Raw genomic sequence first — 15,986 nt, 5'->3', positions numbered from 1 at the left:
CCCATATAATAATATATTTTTTGAGACCATGGATCAACAACTTGTGATGGATCTCCTTCCATATCGTTAATTTATTATTAGGATAAGTCTATGATGCCGAAAAGTTATGATATAGAGAATTAGTATTATTATTATTGGCGTTTAGTTTACCTTCTTTCGAAAAGAAACCCCTATCATTGTTAGGTATAGTATAGTTAACTATATTAGGTATGGTGGTTGGTTTGCTCCTATCCCAATTTTTCAAACAATGAATAACTTATTTATTTAATGGGAATTAACTGCAATCAACCACCACTGTACAACCTGCTAAAGTGAAGTTCACTCGTAGTGACTAGTGAGGAAGCGCGGAGATCCTGGAGCCCAGGAGCGTAATTTCGCCACGTATAAGATTAGGGGTATTTTTGGAATACCACCTTCATTTCCTGGCGCCTTCTTTGATATAGTTGACGCCTCGACGGCGATAACTCTAATGCTAAAGCCTAAAAGTAAGATAAATACATGTCTCTCTCTTTGTTGTTTTTTTTTTTTTTTTCTTTAGAATGAGCAGAACTAATCCTATTTTACACCTCAAGACTCTCTCTTATCAGAACCAGAGTACTCTTTTCCTTTATTTCCCTTTGGAATTAGGATAACGATCTGAGCCTGGATTCTATTTGCAGTTGCTTCTGTTCCCGCTTTCGAAACCAACTGTTGAGTCAGTAATGGTTGCTTGAACAGGTAACATCGAATCATAGAACTATGGTCGATCTTCTTTGCTACATTTCTTGATAAAATTCTAGTTTGTTTTAATTCTCTTTATTGACTTTAGGAGTTCGGATTATATCTTATTGTTATCTCTGTTATTCTTATTAGATCTGCTTATGTTTTCCAGCTTAATCTTTTCTATTTTCTTTGGCACTTACTGAATTTGGGTTTATCGGATAGATTTCCGGTTGTTCATTTTTAGAATTTTATTGGACGCCGCTCTAATTTTATTAACTGTTATACTGATTGACAGTTCGAACTTCTTAAGTATAATGCTTTGCAAAGTAAAAATCACGTCGGGATTTTCTGTTACTTTTGTTGTTAAGTTTATGAAACCAAATGTCTAACACACAGATCCGGGACCGTTAATAAATCATTTGTGGTTCTAGTGATTTTGGTAAGTCTCTAATAACAAAATTTAAGCAACTCATATTGGTTCGAACAAGTTCAAATTGAGGTGTGAGTTATTCTGAAATAGATTTCTACTGTCGAAAATTGCTGCTTCCTTTCTTAAGACGCTTTTTGATGCAGAGGTTGATTTGTTTTTTCTTTTGCCGTGTCCTACTCTTCGGATTAAAGTTTTTCTTTCTATTCAGATAATAATGATAGAAAGGATAAAGACTTCCAATTCTTTCTTCTGAACTTCTTCTATCCTTTGTTTATCCTTATTCATTAACTTGAATTAAGCTACTATTAACTCAATCTAACAAGAAGCATCTGTAAGTCTTTGCTTTTCCCTTAGAAAGGTTGGAAAACTTCTTAATGTTTCTCTTTTATTCAGAAGGTCCTTCATTTTCGTTCATCTTGATTGCCATGGCATCTGTTATGAACACTACTTTCTAATTTCATATTAGATCTACTTTTCAGTTATTAATCCTAACAATCCCTGCTTAAAGACAAGGAAGAAGAATAAGAAGCAAGAAAGGAAAAAAGCAGACTCTAATAAAACCATTCAAATTAGTTTTTCTTAAAGATTGACTAACCTTTGTTCGCAGGTGTACCAATGGAACAGAGGCTTTGATAAGGAGTGTGCTACCATTAAGGAGATGAAAGGCGTGTCATGGGGTCTGATAGTTGGGATTTCCATAGGGGTAATAATTGGAGCTTTCTTGGCCGTTGCCACTCTTTTCTGCATTAGGTACCGCAGGAAGCATTCACAAATAGGGAATAGCAGTTCCCGGAGGGCAGCAACCATCCCTATGCGTGTTAATGGTGCTGATTCTTGTACAATATTGTCAGACTCAACAGTTGGTCAGGAATCACCCAAAGCATCTGAAGGGAATAGGTTATCCTTGTGGCTGGAAGGACATAAGAGGAAAAAGAATGTAGTATCTGTTTCCGGAATACCCAAGTATACCTACAAGTATGTTGAAAAATTTTCTGCTGTACCTGTACATTTTTGGACTAACTAATATTCTTTTCCTGCATTTCTGTTCTCATGTTTTCAAGTCATAATAAACTTTTGATTATTGGTTTTGCTGGCGATAATCTTCTACAACTTTTCCTTATTTAAATGGTCTCCTGTAAGTAAGATTCAAATTTAAATCATTTCCTCACCAGCATTTCAAAGCAAGATCAGTGTTACACAACCCATTTTTGCTAAGTTTTACCCACTTGTCACTTTATTCAATTTATTTTGTCCTTTGTATTTTCCCATGTTCATCTGAAGCGATAGAGTCTATTTGTTTGTTTGTTTGTTTGTTTCTTTCTTTTGTTTTTTTTTTCTTTTTTTTTGAGAAGGTAACTTTCATTAGAACAAAAAAGAGAAGGATTTACAAGATGAATAAGCAATACACCTCACCAAAACAGCTCAAAAAACGAGAAAAGAATCCTCCCAACCATTTACAAAGGTAACAAAGGATCACTATATAAGGAGTCCCTGCCCACCACAGAAGCATCTGCCACACTATTGAACTCTCTAGGGATCCACGTGAAAAAATAGAACACCCAAGACAGATTTCCCTGATTTCATTAAACAGATGAGAGAATCTACATGGCCCTTCCTGCAGATTTTTCAGCATTTCCTTCTACCACCACTGAAGACATGTTTAGAGACATCACGGTCCTCAGACCTACCAGCAAATTCTGCACATCTGCCTCCCAAATTGGCTCACTGAAAGCCCAAATGAGATCCCCAGAGGAGGTTAGAATTCTGCCCTCTATACCTGCCTGACCCCTGTGGCTTGATAGGCTAAAACAACTGCCATCAAACTGAAGAATGTACTCTATTGGGGGGTCTTTTACTCAAATTGCACCCCAGGAGAGGCTGGCCACGGGAAAAGCTGCAGTTACAGAAGTATCAAGGAAATACTGCCAAAGGCAGCAAGCAATCTCACAATTTGAAAGATGCCCACAGGATTCCCCTTCCTTTTTCCTAAAAATCATGTCAAAAGTGTTGATACAGCCACATGATGCCTCCCACACAAAAGAACAATCTCTAGGATGGACCACTGAAAGGAAAATCTTTTTTATGGGGGGGGGGGGGGGAAAGAGAAGTTAGCTGAACCTGCATCAATTTACAAAAAAAGGATTTGATGGAGAGCTGACCATTAGTGGGCGGCCACCAAATTCTCTTGTTTAGAGACAGAGAGGTAAGGAAACAGAAGAAAGGGAGGACAAAAGAGAGGAAATGTCCCAGGATTCAACATCAGTTAAAGCTCTACAGAAGCTGAATTAAAGGAAAGACCATGCTCCTCTCTAGAGATAACTGAGGAAATGGTGGCCTGCTTATTCAAGGTAAGCCTAAAGAGAAGGGGGTGAGAGAAACAAAGAGGTTGCTGTCCAAGCCAAATTTCAGTCCAGGATTTAATTCGGTTGCCATCACCTAGACTGTGCAAGAAGGGAGAAAAAAGCTCAAAGTAAGGGACAATACCTTTCCAATGACTGAGGGAAGAAATTCAAGAATGAGCTAGGTTAGTGTATCACCCATTTCTATTCCTTCAGTACTTACTCCAAATGGTTAAATCCCAAAGATGGTCTTTTTCCAAGGGAAATCTCCACAACCACTTACCCCAAAAAGCAATGTTCCTTTCCAAAACGTGGTGTATTCCCAACTCCTCCTTTCCTAAGTTTAAACACCATCTTCCACTTCACCAAATAATCTGCCCATAATGGAGACCCTCTCTTTTTGTTCATGCAAGGACTTAAAGTCTTAGTTTAACATCTTCCAGGGGAGGTATGCAATCAGCATATATACATATTGCTGACTATTAAATTTTAAGTTGTCTTTCAAAAAAGAAAGGAAAAGAAAAGAAAAAGCTCTTTGTTCTGTTTCTATTTCTGTTATCATGCCATCTAATATTCTACTATATATTAGATATGATTAAATATTTATAAGTTCTGTTAGCAAGGTCTTCCATTCAGAGAAAAGGGCTAAATTAATTTTAATTCGAACTAAAAAATATACGAACAATGGTTCTTTCCCACTCTAATTTCAAAATTGTGTTGTTTCTTATTCAATTTAGGTCATATTTGGCGTGGATCCCATTCTTCTATATAGAGTGGGTTCTTAATACAAATAATACCTAATTGAGTCTCTTATCTACCCTATATACTTAAAATACAGGTTTCCACGTCAGCTTATTCTCTTTTCTCATATTGCTTCCTACCCCCCTTAGAATTTTGTGTTTATTGTATTTTTAAAAAATAAAAAAAATGAATGTGGGACTATTTAATCTCACCCACAACCAATCTCTTTGTTAGGAAACTGAATATAACCATTCCCCTGTAGAACATGTGCATCTTTTAATTTGCACATGTCTCTTCTAGTATCCTATAGAAAACCCAGCCTAAATGCTTCAAGATTTACCATGTAGATAGTAGGCATATGTTCATATGGTTGCCACTTTCTAGTACTTGGTACAGGGTTTGTGATTTATTATGTTAAATAATTTGTTATTCCTGTTTGCTTATAACCTTATTTCTTGTGTTGTCTTCAGAGATTTGCAGAAAGCAACTTCTAATTTTACAACAGCAATAGGTCAAGGGGCTTTTGGTCCTGTTTACAAAGCTCAGATGTCAACTGGCGAGACAGTTGCTGTGAAAGTGCTTGCTACTAATTCCAAGCAAGGGGAAAGGGAATTCCAAGCAGAAGTTCGTGTCATTTCATACATACAAGATGTTGCACAAAGTGGTCTTTAAAAAAAAATCAAACAGCCAAAGTCTCCAAATAGTTGATCCATATATAAATAGATAGTTATGTAGTTACTGTGTAATAGGAAAAGTAAACCAAGTGATGAAGCCTTTTCATTGGCTGCTGGTAAAAAAAGCTTTATCATTGACACTTGTTGAGGGAAGCAAAGAGACTTGTTAAGGACATGGTTATAACATGGAGTTGGACTTAGAGATCAGAAAAGAGTCTTGCTGAATCACTAGCAAGACAATGGGTTAATAGGGATCAGTTGTACTGGGGTGTTACAAGGTAGTAAGAAATGTAATATTTAACAATGGATATGACACTGAACAGAATGCCTAGCCTAACAAAAAGAAACGATTTTTTACTCTACTTGAACATTCTTTGTTCATATTCAATGAAGTTTTACTGTTACCCATCCCCCCACCAAAAATTAAAAAAAAAAAAGAAAAAGAAAAATGATTAAACCTAATCCAAGCTAAGAGGCTTCAGTTATGCAAAGCTTATAGTAAACCAAATAGTTTAAAGAACCTATATTCTTATACCACTTCATCTGTGGTATAAGAACACTCTCATGGTGAGTACATATCTATCCTCAACTGTTGATGTGTTGATAGTTTGTACTCCTGGATAAAATGTCCAGGGCAACCAAAGAGGGGTTTTGGAGTGGGTTGAGTTTCAATTCCTCCACCATAGAAAAACGAAAAAGAACATATTAAAATTTGGAACTTTTCAATTACTGAATTTTAAACTCACTAGCTCAACTTTGTGTCTCCTCAAGCTGGCTTTAATCTTAAATTTTTCTTTGTTTTCAGGTTTTGTTACTTGGGAGGTTACATCACAGAAACCTTGTAAATTTGGTAGGATACTGTGCAGAGAAAGGGCAAAATATGCTTGTATATGTGTATATGAGTAATGGGAGCCTTGCTTCTCATTTATATGGTATGTTATCAATTAACTCTATGTGGAAATTTTTATACCATTATTTCAAGGGAATCAAGTTAGGCACTTCCTTTGATCTGCTCTACTTTACGGTATCTACAAGGAGTGTTTTGCAATTGGTACATGCCTTGGACTATTAGAAGAACAGCAAAAACAGATAAAAAAGAAGAAGTTTAGTGGGCATGAGGATGTTCAGATGGATGAGTAGTAAGACTAAAAGTAGTGTTGTTCGTAAAAATCACCAAATTGTCCAAACTGGCCTGATTTGATCCCAAATGGCCTGTTTTCAAAGTTGTTGCATCGGTTTCGGTTCATCAATATGTATAACCTGAATGGTCAGTTCGGTTTTCGGTTTGTAATTTTTTTCAGGTCCAGCAAGCTCTTTTATTGGGGCTACTGTTCCTAAGAGAAACCTGAAATGTTAAGGTCAAGCAGGGTTTTTTACTGTCAACAATCAGTTGGGTTTAAAACCAACCAAACCAAAAAACCGACTCTCAACCCAAATGATCGGTTTCATGCAAGGTCGGTTGGTTTTGGTTGGCAGAAACCTCAATCTGAGTGGTCAGTCAGTTCAGTTCAGGAACCTCAACTGAACAGAATTGACCTGTGTACAGCCCTAACTAAAAGGAACAAAATTAGAAGCAAGTTTATTAGAAATGACTTCCCTTTTTCTTGTCACCCAGTGGAGCCATTCTAGTGCACACATTTCTGATTCTCTTGACTCATTTATGATAACATCATATCATCTCAGCTCTAGTCATTTTTTTGAACATATTGTGTCTCTTAATCACCCAATACAGTCCCATAAGGCAATGCTGGTCTTATAAACTTTTCCTTTTGTCTCATATAGCAATTCATCTCGTCACTGTTTAAATTTGCAGATGAAAAAAAGGAACCATTAAGCTGGGATTTGAGGGTTTATATAGCTCTAGATGTGGCAAGGGGTTTGGAGTATCTTCATGATGGGGTAAAGTTTCTTTGTATCAATAACAAGTACAACTTACTCTAGACTCCTTGAATGAAATTCTATATACTTATTGGGCTTCATTGTTTTCAACAGGCTGTTCCACCTGTAGTGCATCGGGATATCAAATCTTCTAATATACTATTGGATCAGTCTATGAGAGCCAGAGTATGTAATTCTTCTATTGGTTATTAAGCATCTTTGATAATAGCTGAAGTGACTCACTCAACTGAATGAATTGTTGATTTGTCTTTAGGGAATAAGTTATTAAGGAGGTTGTGAGCAAGCTGAAACTGGGTTGATTACTATACCCTCAAATATTTTATTATTTAATTACTTTGTCCACTAAAATACAAAACAATAAGTCTTTTACTTCAGCCATTATCCTAAAAGATAGAGAATGGAAGTATGGGACAAGAAGCATCTCTGTTGCATGTAGAATGATATTTTTGGAGATTGCTCGACTTAATATTGATATAGAACTGAGTTTTTACCATTATCATTTATAAGTATAATGATATTTTTGTATTTTAGTACCTAGGTTTTATATTATCATTTATGAGGATAATGCTATTTTTAGTAGGGATCTTTACTTGGTGTACCGGTAAAATATTGGGCTGACAAGTAGGGGTGTCAACGGCATTTGAAAATTCGATTTTGAATTTGAGATTTGATATAATCAAATTGAATTTGGATAATTCAAATATTTAATCGGTCGAATTGGATATCCTATTTATATCGAATAGCTAACCGGATTTGAATTCGGATATGACCTGATTCGATTTGATAAATATCCAAATTTGATCGATTATTTAATTCTTATATATATCATATAAAATATTTAAATGTTTTGTATAATTTATATATAAAATAATTAAATTATATAAATATTTTATATATGTATATACTTTATATAAATAAAATATTTATTTTATATACTTATTAATTACCTAAAATAATTAATTGGTTGAATTCAATTTGAATCAAATATTCAAATATTTAATCGGATTCAAATTCGGATATTAATTTTCAATATCCATTGGATATCGAATCGAATTCAGATATCAGATTTTTTAATTAAATTTGATTTCAGATATTGCCTGATTCGAATTTGAATTCAATCCATTTACACCCCTACTGATAAGTTCAAGAAGGCGGGTTTGAGTCTGAGAGTGACCACCCAGTCTACCCCTTCCAAAACCCTAGATAGTTGGGACCAATGTTGTATGACCCGAATCGGACTAAAAGCGGGAATGCTCCGCGCGTCCTGGTTTTGCTTTTTAACTGGGCAGTTAACTCATTCAACCTGTAAAAAACCATAAAAACTGTTATTTAACTGGAACCCGGAAAGTCCACTGGTTCCCGGTTTCATGGTCCAACTGTCCAGTCTGGGTGGAGTCTTACGACATTGGTTGGGACATTGACTAGTGGCCTTTTGGTTTTATTATTTATCAATAAAAGAAAACCTAGTTTTTTATTCTTTATGGATGTGGGTAATATGTAATAACTAATGCATTGAACAGGTGGCTGATTTTGGGCTATCAAGGGAAGAGATGGTTAATCCACAAGCATCTAATGTTAGGGGAACTTTTGGTTATGTGGATCCTGAATATATATCAACAAGGGCTTTCACCAAGAAAAGTGATATATACAGTTTTGGGGTTTTGCTTTTTGAACTTATCGCAGGCAGGAATCCTCAACAGGGTCTTCTGGAATACGTTGAGCTCGTAATCTCTCTTCTCTCTCTCTCTCATTTGAAAGTGAAAGACAAATTGTCTAGTTAGGGCCATCTTCATTTTTGTCTCATGGTGTGATCATAAGATTAACTAAATCAATTTTCTGAGGTTATGAATTTTGATGGTGGTTTCATAAATAACTTAGGGTTAGGTTTGGAGAACACTAAGTTTTCCAACACCACTAATATGGAAATTTCTTTTCCCACATGATACTGTTGCATTGATATCTATTACATTCCATGTGCAATGAATAGGCGGCAATGAACACAGAGGGTGGAGTTGGGTGGGAGGAGATGGTTGATTCCCGCCTTGATGGGAAATTTGATGTGCGGGAACTCAATGATGTTGCAGCTCTTGCATACAAATGTATCAACCGTGTATCCAGGAAACGACCTTCCATCAGGGATGTCGTGCAGGCACTGTCACGGATCCTGAAGTTGAGACACAGTAGAAACCATCACAAACGGGCCACATCTGCCACGGCAGAGGAAGTATCAATTGATGTGGACCGATCAGAGGCTCAGACTCCAAGCACAGATCATCGGAGAGTAGAATCTATTGACAGTTTCGTTGACCCTTCTGAAGTATGACTGGTGATTCTTCCCCTTTTTTCTTTGTTTTTTATTCCTTATTTTTTGTTTCAATTTTTGGCTGTGATATATTTCCAATACAGTCGTAGAGAAACTGAGAAGGAAAAATCATTGTTAGTTTTGTGGCCGAGTTAGGACTCAATTCGATCTCTAACTCGCTCTGATCCCCTTGTAACATAATTCATTTTTGTATGTTACTGATGTCTTGAGAAAAGGATAAAAGGAGAAGATTTGGTTTTGTGGTTTTTGATTGTAATTGTAAACAATTTCTTTTACATTTTATTTATGTTCATTGTTCTAACGTGTTGATCAAACGCGAAAAGATTTCGGTCACTGCATAGCTCATCATATAGTATACCATTTTTGGGTACAAACTACGAATCACAGAACACTTCTAATGATTTGATCTGGTAATTTACTAATTTAAACGGACCTTTTTCTGGTTTCGCCAACCATCAAATATGCATGTCTATGAAGAAGATGAGTCAGATGACGACATTGACCATGAACATGTGAGGAAGACTGAGGCCACCGACCAGTCCAGGCAACCGTGAAAAAATTCAGGTATTTATTGTCTTGTTTTTTTATTTGTTAGGGGTACGGAGATGAGCATGGGTTGGTTCAATTTGGTTTAAGGTTCCAAGTTTTAGTTTTTACAATTAGAATCCATCCTATCAAGATCGGTTCAGGGTTGATTTTGTTCTTTAAAAACTTGATTTTCAATAATAATAATAATATATAATTATATTATCTTATATTATATAATTTAAAATTTATATAATATATAATATTATATTCAAATATTAAATTAAAGAACTTTTATAAAAGTACTTTTGTAAAAATATTTTTATAAAATCACTTTTACAAAAGAACTTTTACAGAAGTACATTTATAAAAGCACTTTTATAGAAATACTTTTATAAAAGCACTATGGAAGAATTTTTACGAAAGCACTTCTACAAGCACTTACAAAAGTAATTTTACAAAAGCACTTCTACGAAAGTATTTTTATGAAAGTATTTTTACAAAAGCACTTTTATAAAAGTACTTTTATACTTTTGTAAAAGTATTTTTGCTACGAAAGTACTTTTCCAAAAACACTTATATGTAAGTACTTTTATAAAAGCACTTTTACGAAATACTTTCATAAAAGCACTTTTACAAAGTACTTTCATAAAAGCACTTTTATGAAGTACTTTCATAAATGCACTTTTATCAAGGTACTTTTATGAGTAAACTTTTATTAAAGCACTTTTACAAATGTGCTTTTTCAATGCCAAAATGGTATATTTTTGTAATTTTCAAAATTTCTTCTTTTTAATATATGTTTGTAATTTTTTATATGTTTGTTTTTTATATTTCATTCGGTTTGGATTGGATCCAATACAGTCCATTTGCATTTTAATGATTAGATTGGAATTGGACTGGATTGGGTCTAGTCCATTTGTAAGTGGACTCACATTGGACTAGATTGGGTTGGACCATATCCAATCCAATTGACACCTCTAGTGTCAAGTCAGTTGTACTACTTTGAACTTTCAAATTGTGTCTTTACCGTTAGGTGATCATTAGTCAATACCATCAAGTGACATCAGGTGTAAATTAAATAATTTCAAAATGACAAAATTACCCTTTTGTGGTATTTTTCTAACCATTTTATCCATTTCGTCAGAGTGCTAAAAGAAGGAAAGGGGAAGAAGGGTTATGAAACCGGACACCGATCAATTGTTAAAGCTCCCACTCCCCTGTTCATACTCCCCTATTCAACGATCAACTGGAACCGGACAAAGAATTATATTGCTCAAGGCTCAAGACTTCCTCTAATGCGATAAAGCTCGTTAAAAAGTCTCTAAATGGAAATGGGTATAGTACAATAATAATGTTGATTGACGGTTAATTAATGATAGGGAAATGGGTCTAGTAGAGCCACATTTTAAAATTGGGGGATTGGCTTGACACAAACCCAAAATAGAGGGTACTGTTTAGGAATTTTTTTTACCCTATTTGAACTCGCGAGACTACAATTATATACTTCTAGGTAGGCCTAGCAATTGGGTTGGGTGGGTCGGGTTCGAGTTGGGTCAAGGTACTTTTGGTTAGGTTGTCAAATGCTAGACCCTAACCCTAAGTGTTCGGGTTAGGGTTGACCCATGGGTCAATTCGAGTCATCCCAAAAAATAATTGAAATTTAAAAAAATAAAGAAAAATTACATGAAAAATGTCAAAATTAAAAGAAATAACCTAAAATTTCAAATATAAAATAAAGATATTGAACATTTAACAATTTAAAGAGTAAAAAATAAAAAAGTAAAGGCTAAATAGAAAAAAATAAAGAATGGAAACTTCTAACAATGCATAAATAATTCCAATTAGACTTGAAAATCAGGTCAGTGGATTGACCCATGGCCCAACTTAACCCAAATCATTTTTTTTTTGGGTTGGGTCGGGTCGAGTCATTTTCACATTCGGGTAGCTAAATATGAGACCCTAACCGTTGGGTTGGGTCGGGTTCGTGGTTGGGTCAATTTTTTGCCTGGTGCGCAGGTCTACTTATAGGTTCCAACGGAGTTGGATTGTTTGTATGGAGTGCGCGATGCGCAGTACGCACCCCTATTCCCCTCCCGATCCACTGGTTTTATCTCTAAAACGTAATCCGCTTTTCCGAAGCGACTGACTCTTTAGCCATCCATCGAAAAGGGTGGGAAAGAGAAGAGGCAAAGAGCACGCAAGGGCGCATCTGAATCACAGAGCTGAAGCAAAAATGGCAACGATTACTGCACTTCAGAGTTCCATGACTTCCCTCTCTATCTCCTCCAATTCCTTCTTAGGCCAACGCTTTTCACCTTCTCTCTATTCCGTGCCGGTATGTGATGTTATCTGTCTTTTTTTCGTCTTACTCTTCTACATGTTCTATTTTGTAATTCTTCATAGCTTAACCAGGTCTGGCTATGCTGCATCTCGAAAAGTTTTGTAATAATTCAAAGAGCAGCATTTGCAATGCTTGTTGATGTTGGGAAATATTGCTTTTCTGGTGTTCAATTAGTCATATGTTGTAGCTACTTACTGCCAAAAGTGTAGGGAGCATGCCAAACAATCTGCATCCTTTCTTTCTGGTGATAATTAATGGGAATCATGGCAATTAGGGAGTGCCTTCCCTATGTGAAGTGATGGGAAACAGAAATTTAACATACATTCACCAGTTGTTTACCACCTCTGTCTCAAGTTCTTTTATATCCTAAAGGATTGGAGATATTCTTCTTTAATGTCTTATATTATGAAAAGCATCCATGTCCCATGAGTTTCACAAAAGTGACTGAAATTAGATAGAACAACTTGGCAATAAGCCTGCATTTTGATATCATGATTTTCTTTCGGTTCTATATAGTCTTAGAGTTACGATTGTCCACGGGCAAATTACATCGTTGAGTTTCTTAGAAGGTTGACCAATTTCACTGAAGTTACATAGAACAATTTGGTTATTCACCTACTGATGTATTTTTTCATAATCAATTATCTTTTCTGCACTATAAAAGGGTCAATCCATCCTATTATACAGTTAATATCGTTTCCATGTAGATTGTGGTAATCGTGGTAATTCCATTAAATGAATCATGTTTTCCCTATTAATCTATTTACAACCCATGGTTAACACCCTGTTGACAATTTTTGCATGTCTGATGTGCAGATGAAGTCCATGGAAAAGCCATGTCTCATTGTAATGAAGGTTAGTATATTACATTCTCTTCTTATAACTTAATCTTTGCAGTTTTCAGATGCATGTCTTCTTGTGGACAAATTATGCTGATACTTAAAAAGAAAGAAAGGACAAGGAACTAACACAAACTACCATGCCAACAAGAGGGGCAAAACACACACACACACACATATCTATATATTACTGATAACAAGCAGTATATGTTCTATGCTTCTATCTAAAGAAAAGAAAACTGGGTTTGGAATTGCCATGGGGAGGGTGCAATAATTGCATCTGTTGGATACCAATGGGAGAAAAGCGGTACAATATCTTTGTAGCCTGGGATTTATCTGAACCTTGATGTATAATGTGCTCAAATCATGTAATGAGCATTGGTGTTTTTTCCCCCCTTTGAACAGCTTAAGCAATGGGAGCGGAAGGAATGCAAACCAAACAGTCTGCCAGTGCTACACAAAATGCATGTTAAGGTGGGGGATACAGTGAAAATAATATCTGGACGTGAAAAGGGCAAAATTGGAGAGATTACTAAGGTTTTCAGGCATAACAGCACTGTGATAGTGAAAGATATTAACTTGAAAACTAAGCACGTGAAGAGCAGAGAAGAGGGTGAGCCAGGGCAGGTTGTCAAGGTTAGTTTCTATTGATATAATTTCTAATATGAACTGCCCTTTTTTATTAGTAATCTTTCTTAATTTTGATTTTATCCAAACTACTTTTTGTTTGCTGTATAATTCCCGTTCTCTCGTTTTGTCCTCCATGTCCTTTAAGAGTCTTTGACTTGTACTTAATCCCTCCTACTGATGCTGTGATACGTCAATCCTTTTTTACTCAGCCTTTAACAGAACATTATAAATCCATTACAACTGACTTACCCTTTTTCTTTTTTACCTGTTAACATAACCCTCTTCTTCTAAGGTTTGCATTTATTTCTCTAATTTTTCTCCTTTTTTCTTTTCACTTGTCAATTCACACTTTAGTTTTGCTAGTATTTATGTAGATTTGTTGTTTCTTGGTTTCTTAGCGTTTCTATAGCTTTTCTACTTAAATTTACTACTATGCATTGGTGCTTCTTCAATCCAAAAATAATAACTTCTTTGCATACCCATCTTTAAATTCATGGGCAATATAATCTTTCATCTCTGATGCAGCAAAACGACCTTCTTCTCTTGGAAATTGCTGGTCTAGGTTAAATAGCATAGCTAAAGAAGGAAACTGGAAAACAAAAAAGAGATAAAAGGAAAGAAAAAAACAATAATAAAGCTGGAGTGAGCATCTTAGGGTCTCTAGAGCTTGAATAAACTCAAGAAAGGGTCCCTTTATCTTTTCTTGAAGGATGAAAATAAGAAAGTAGTTAAGATTGCCAGGTTAAATGGCTAAATTATTCCTTGCTTCCATGCCTGCATCAAGTTTATTTTCATTTGTATTCCAAGTCTGCATATTTGGTTTATACCATTGATCATTTGTCATCTTGATATATATAGTGTTATCACTCAGAGCCCCGTTTGACACACTGAACTAGTATAATTTTGAAAAACTAGTCCATTTTTAATGTAATAAACAGCAGATACCACTTGGAGAAAATGCCAGTGTGTGTGCATATGCAACTTTATATATCCTGTAATCTAGTCCTTTCAGTGGAAGGTTTCAAGCACGTTGTGCTTCATATATTCATTTTCTTTATCATCAAGGGTAAAATCTTATATTTCTTGCCATCTTGAATGTTTTTTTTTTTTTTTTTTCTGAGCAGATTGAGGGACCAATTCATAGCTCAAATGTGATGCTCTATTCCAAAGAGCAGAATGTTGCAAGCAGGGTGGGCCACAAAATCCTTGAGGATGGTAGCCGGGTCCGTTACCTCTTGAAAACTGGAGAAATAATTGACAGTTCAGAGAAATGGAAGACAGTGGTAAAGAACAGAGAAAAAACTGAAACAACTGCTTCATAGGATGTAGGTGGAGATCCTTTTCTGTACGCTTACTGGGATTCTTTGTATAATTACTTTTAAACATTTTTTTATGAGTTAATTACTTTAAAAATTTTCTTGCATAGTTCCAAAACTCTTGGTGTTGTTTTGGGTACGCAACTTTTCTCGCTTGAGTTTTCAGTTGCTTTCTGTGGTGGAACCAAATGTTGAACGGGGAAACAAGGAAAGCAGCTCAATTCTGTATATGCAATGTAGGACCTGGGTCTATGAGTATTTAGTATTTAATGCTACATTTTAACTAGTTGATTCCTTGAAAATAACTTCTATCTCCTGCATTTTGATTTTTTTAACTTGTTTATTGTTGCATTTGCATAGGGTACATACAAATTGGTTAATCATAGCCCACAAAATTAACAAGCAAGACTTGTTACGGATCCTCTCATAGTCATTTGGGCAAATGACCTCACCCCAAATTTTATTGTCTTAAATCAATTAATAAACTTCGAGGCGTGCAGAGAAACGTAGGGGGTGGGGGTGTTCGCTTACATCTATGATTTTCTACATCAAAAAAAAAAAAAAAGGAAAAAAGAAAAAAAAGAAAACCAGCTATGGTTCTTTGAATCATCTGCTTGGTTCAGGGGCTCACTATGTAGAAATGTTAATATTCTGGGTACGTCCGTATTGACTAAACAGCAAATGTATTGGACGGATGCTGATTCCATCTCAGATACAAATACTCGTGCAAAACAAACATCTTCTACATTGATTATCTGTATTGAACCCAATTGATTTTCCAGTGTTTTCATCATGTTGAGCAGAAAATCATTTCCTAGAACCAAACCCACCGTTAAGACAGTGTCATTGAGGTCATTCTAAATCATCTTCAATGTGAAGACTAAACCAATCGTGACGTTAGATTTATTGAGGGAATTTTGAAGTAACCAAGTGACCCGAGTCTCCAAGGAACTGTTCAACCTAACAGCTTTATTCTGAATAAATTTTTATTCTCTGGCGTGCCCCCTCACCCACACCTTATGTTAATTTTAATTAATTATATTGGGAAAAAGGATTAAACACAAGACCACTTGGTTTAATAGGTTTTGATATCATCTCAAATAACCAAGTGATCTACTGTTCAAATATTTATATTCAAGTGAAGTCCCTGAATGGATTTTACTAAAAGGCCCACCCATGTTCTTATTCAAATTAAAGGTGACCACTCTACCAAAAATAGGCTTA

The 15,986-nt window shown here is 35.4% G+C and overlaps 2 protein-coding genes across 2 annotated transcripts; both read left to right on the top strand.

Annotated features, from left to right (window-relative positions):
• The first annotated feature begins 466 nt into the window (after positions 1-466).
• Positions 467-9,364, top strand: CRLK1 (Protein kinase superfamily protein). Its single transcript, XM_088964883.1, has 8 exons — positions 467-717; positions 1,740-2,107; positions 4,683-4,836; positions 5,692-5,818; positions 6,700-6,785; positions 6,879-6,950; positions 8,306-8,509; positions 8,773-9,364. The coding sequence occupies exons 2-8, from the start codon at positions 1,791-1,793 to the stop codon at positions 9,106-9,108; spliced, it is 1,296 nt and encodes a 431-aa protein (XP_088821009.1). The 5' UTR covers positions 467-717; positions 1,740-1,790; the 3' UTR covers positions 9,109-9,364.
• Positions 9,365-11,680: 2,316 nt separating this feature from the next.
• On the top strand, positions 11,681-15,064 carry RPL24 (Translation protein SH3-like family protein). The gene is made up of 4 exons (XM_088964882.1): positions 11,681-11,971; positions 12,794-12,832; positions 13,222-13,452; positions 14,571-15,064. Exons 1-4 carry the CDS (start codon positions 11,870-11,872, stop codon positions 14,766-14,768), a joined length of 570 nt encoding a protein of 189 aa, XP_088821008.1. The 5' UTR covers positions 11,681-11,869; the 3' UTR covers positions 14,769-15,064.
• Positions 15,065-15,986: the final 922 nt, after the last annotated feature.

Source organism: Nelumbo lutea, chromosome 1 (assembly GCF_056320005.1).
Source record: "Nelumbo lutea isolate HS-2025 chromosome 1, American lotus-T2T, whole genome shotgun sequence".
Taxonomy (NCBI): Eukaryota; Viridiplantae; Streptophyta; class Magnoliopsida; order Proteales; family Nelumbonaceae; genus Nelumbo; species Nelumbo lutea.
This window is presented reverse-complemented; position numbering and strand designations above follow the sequence as displayed.

What these genes read in the sequence shown, in the direction of transcription:
- CRLK1 (XM_088964883.1), top strand. Translation starts at nt 1,791, where the DNA reads ATGAAAGGCGTGTCATGGGGTCTGATAGTTGGGATTTCCATAGGGGTA. An exon ending in TGGAGTATCTTCATGATGGG is followed by an intron (nt 6,786 to 6,878) that starts GTAAAGTTTCTT and finishes TGTTTTCAACAG; the next exon opens with GCTGTTCCACCTGTAGTGCA. An exon ending in ATCAGTCTATGAGAGCCAGA is followed by an intron (nt 6,951 to 8,305) that starts GTATGTAATTCT and finishes TGCATTGAACAG; the next exon opens with GTGGCTGATTTTGGGCTATC.
- RPL24 (XM_088964882.1), top strand. Translation starts at nt 11,870, where the DNA reads ATGGCAACGATTACTGCACTTCAGAGTTCCATGACTTCCCTCTCTATC. An exon ending in CATGTCTCATTGTAATGAAG is followed by an intron (nt 12,833 to 13,221) that starts GTTAGTATATTA and finishes CCCTTTGAACAG; the next exon opens with CTTAAGCAATGGGAGCGGAA. An exon ending in AGCCAGGGCAGGTTGTCAAG is followed by an intron (nt 13,453 to 14,570) that starts GTTAGTTTCTAT and finishes TTTTCTGAGCAG; the next exon opens with ATTGAGGGACCAATTCATAG.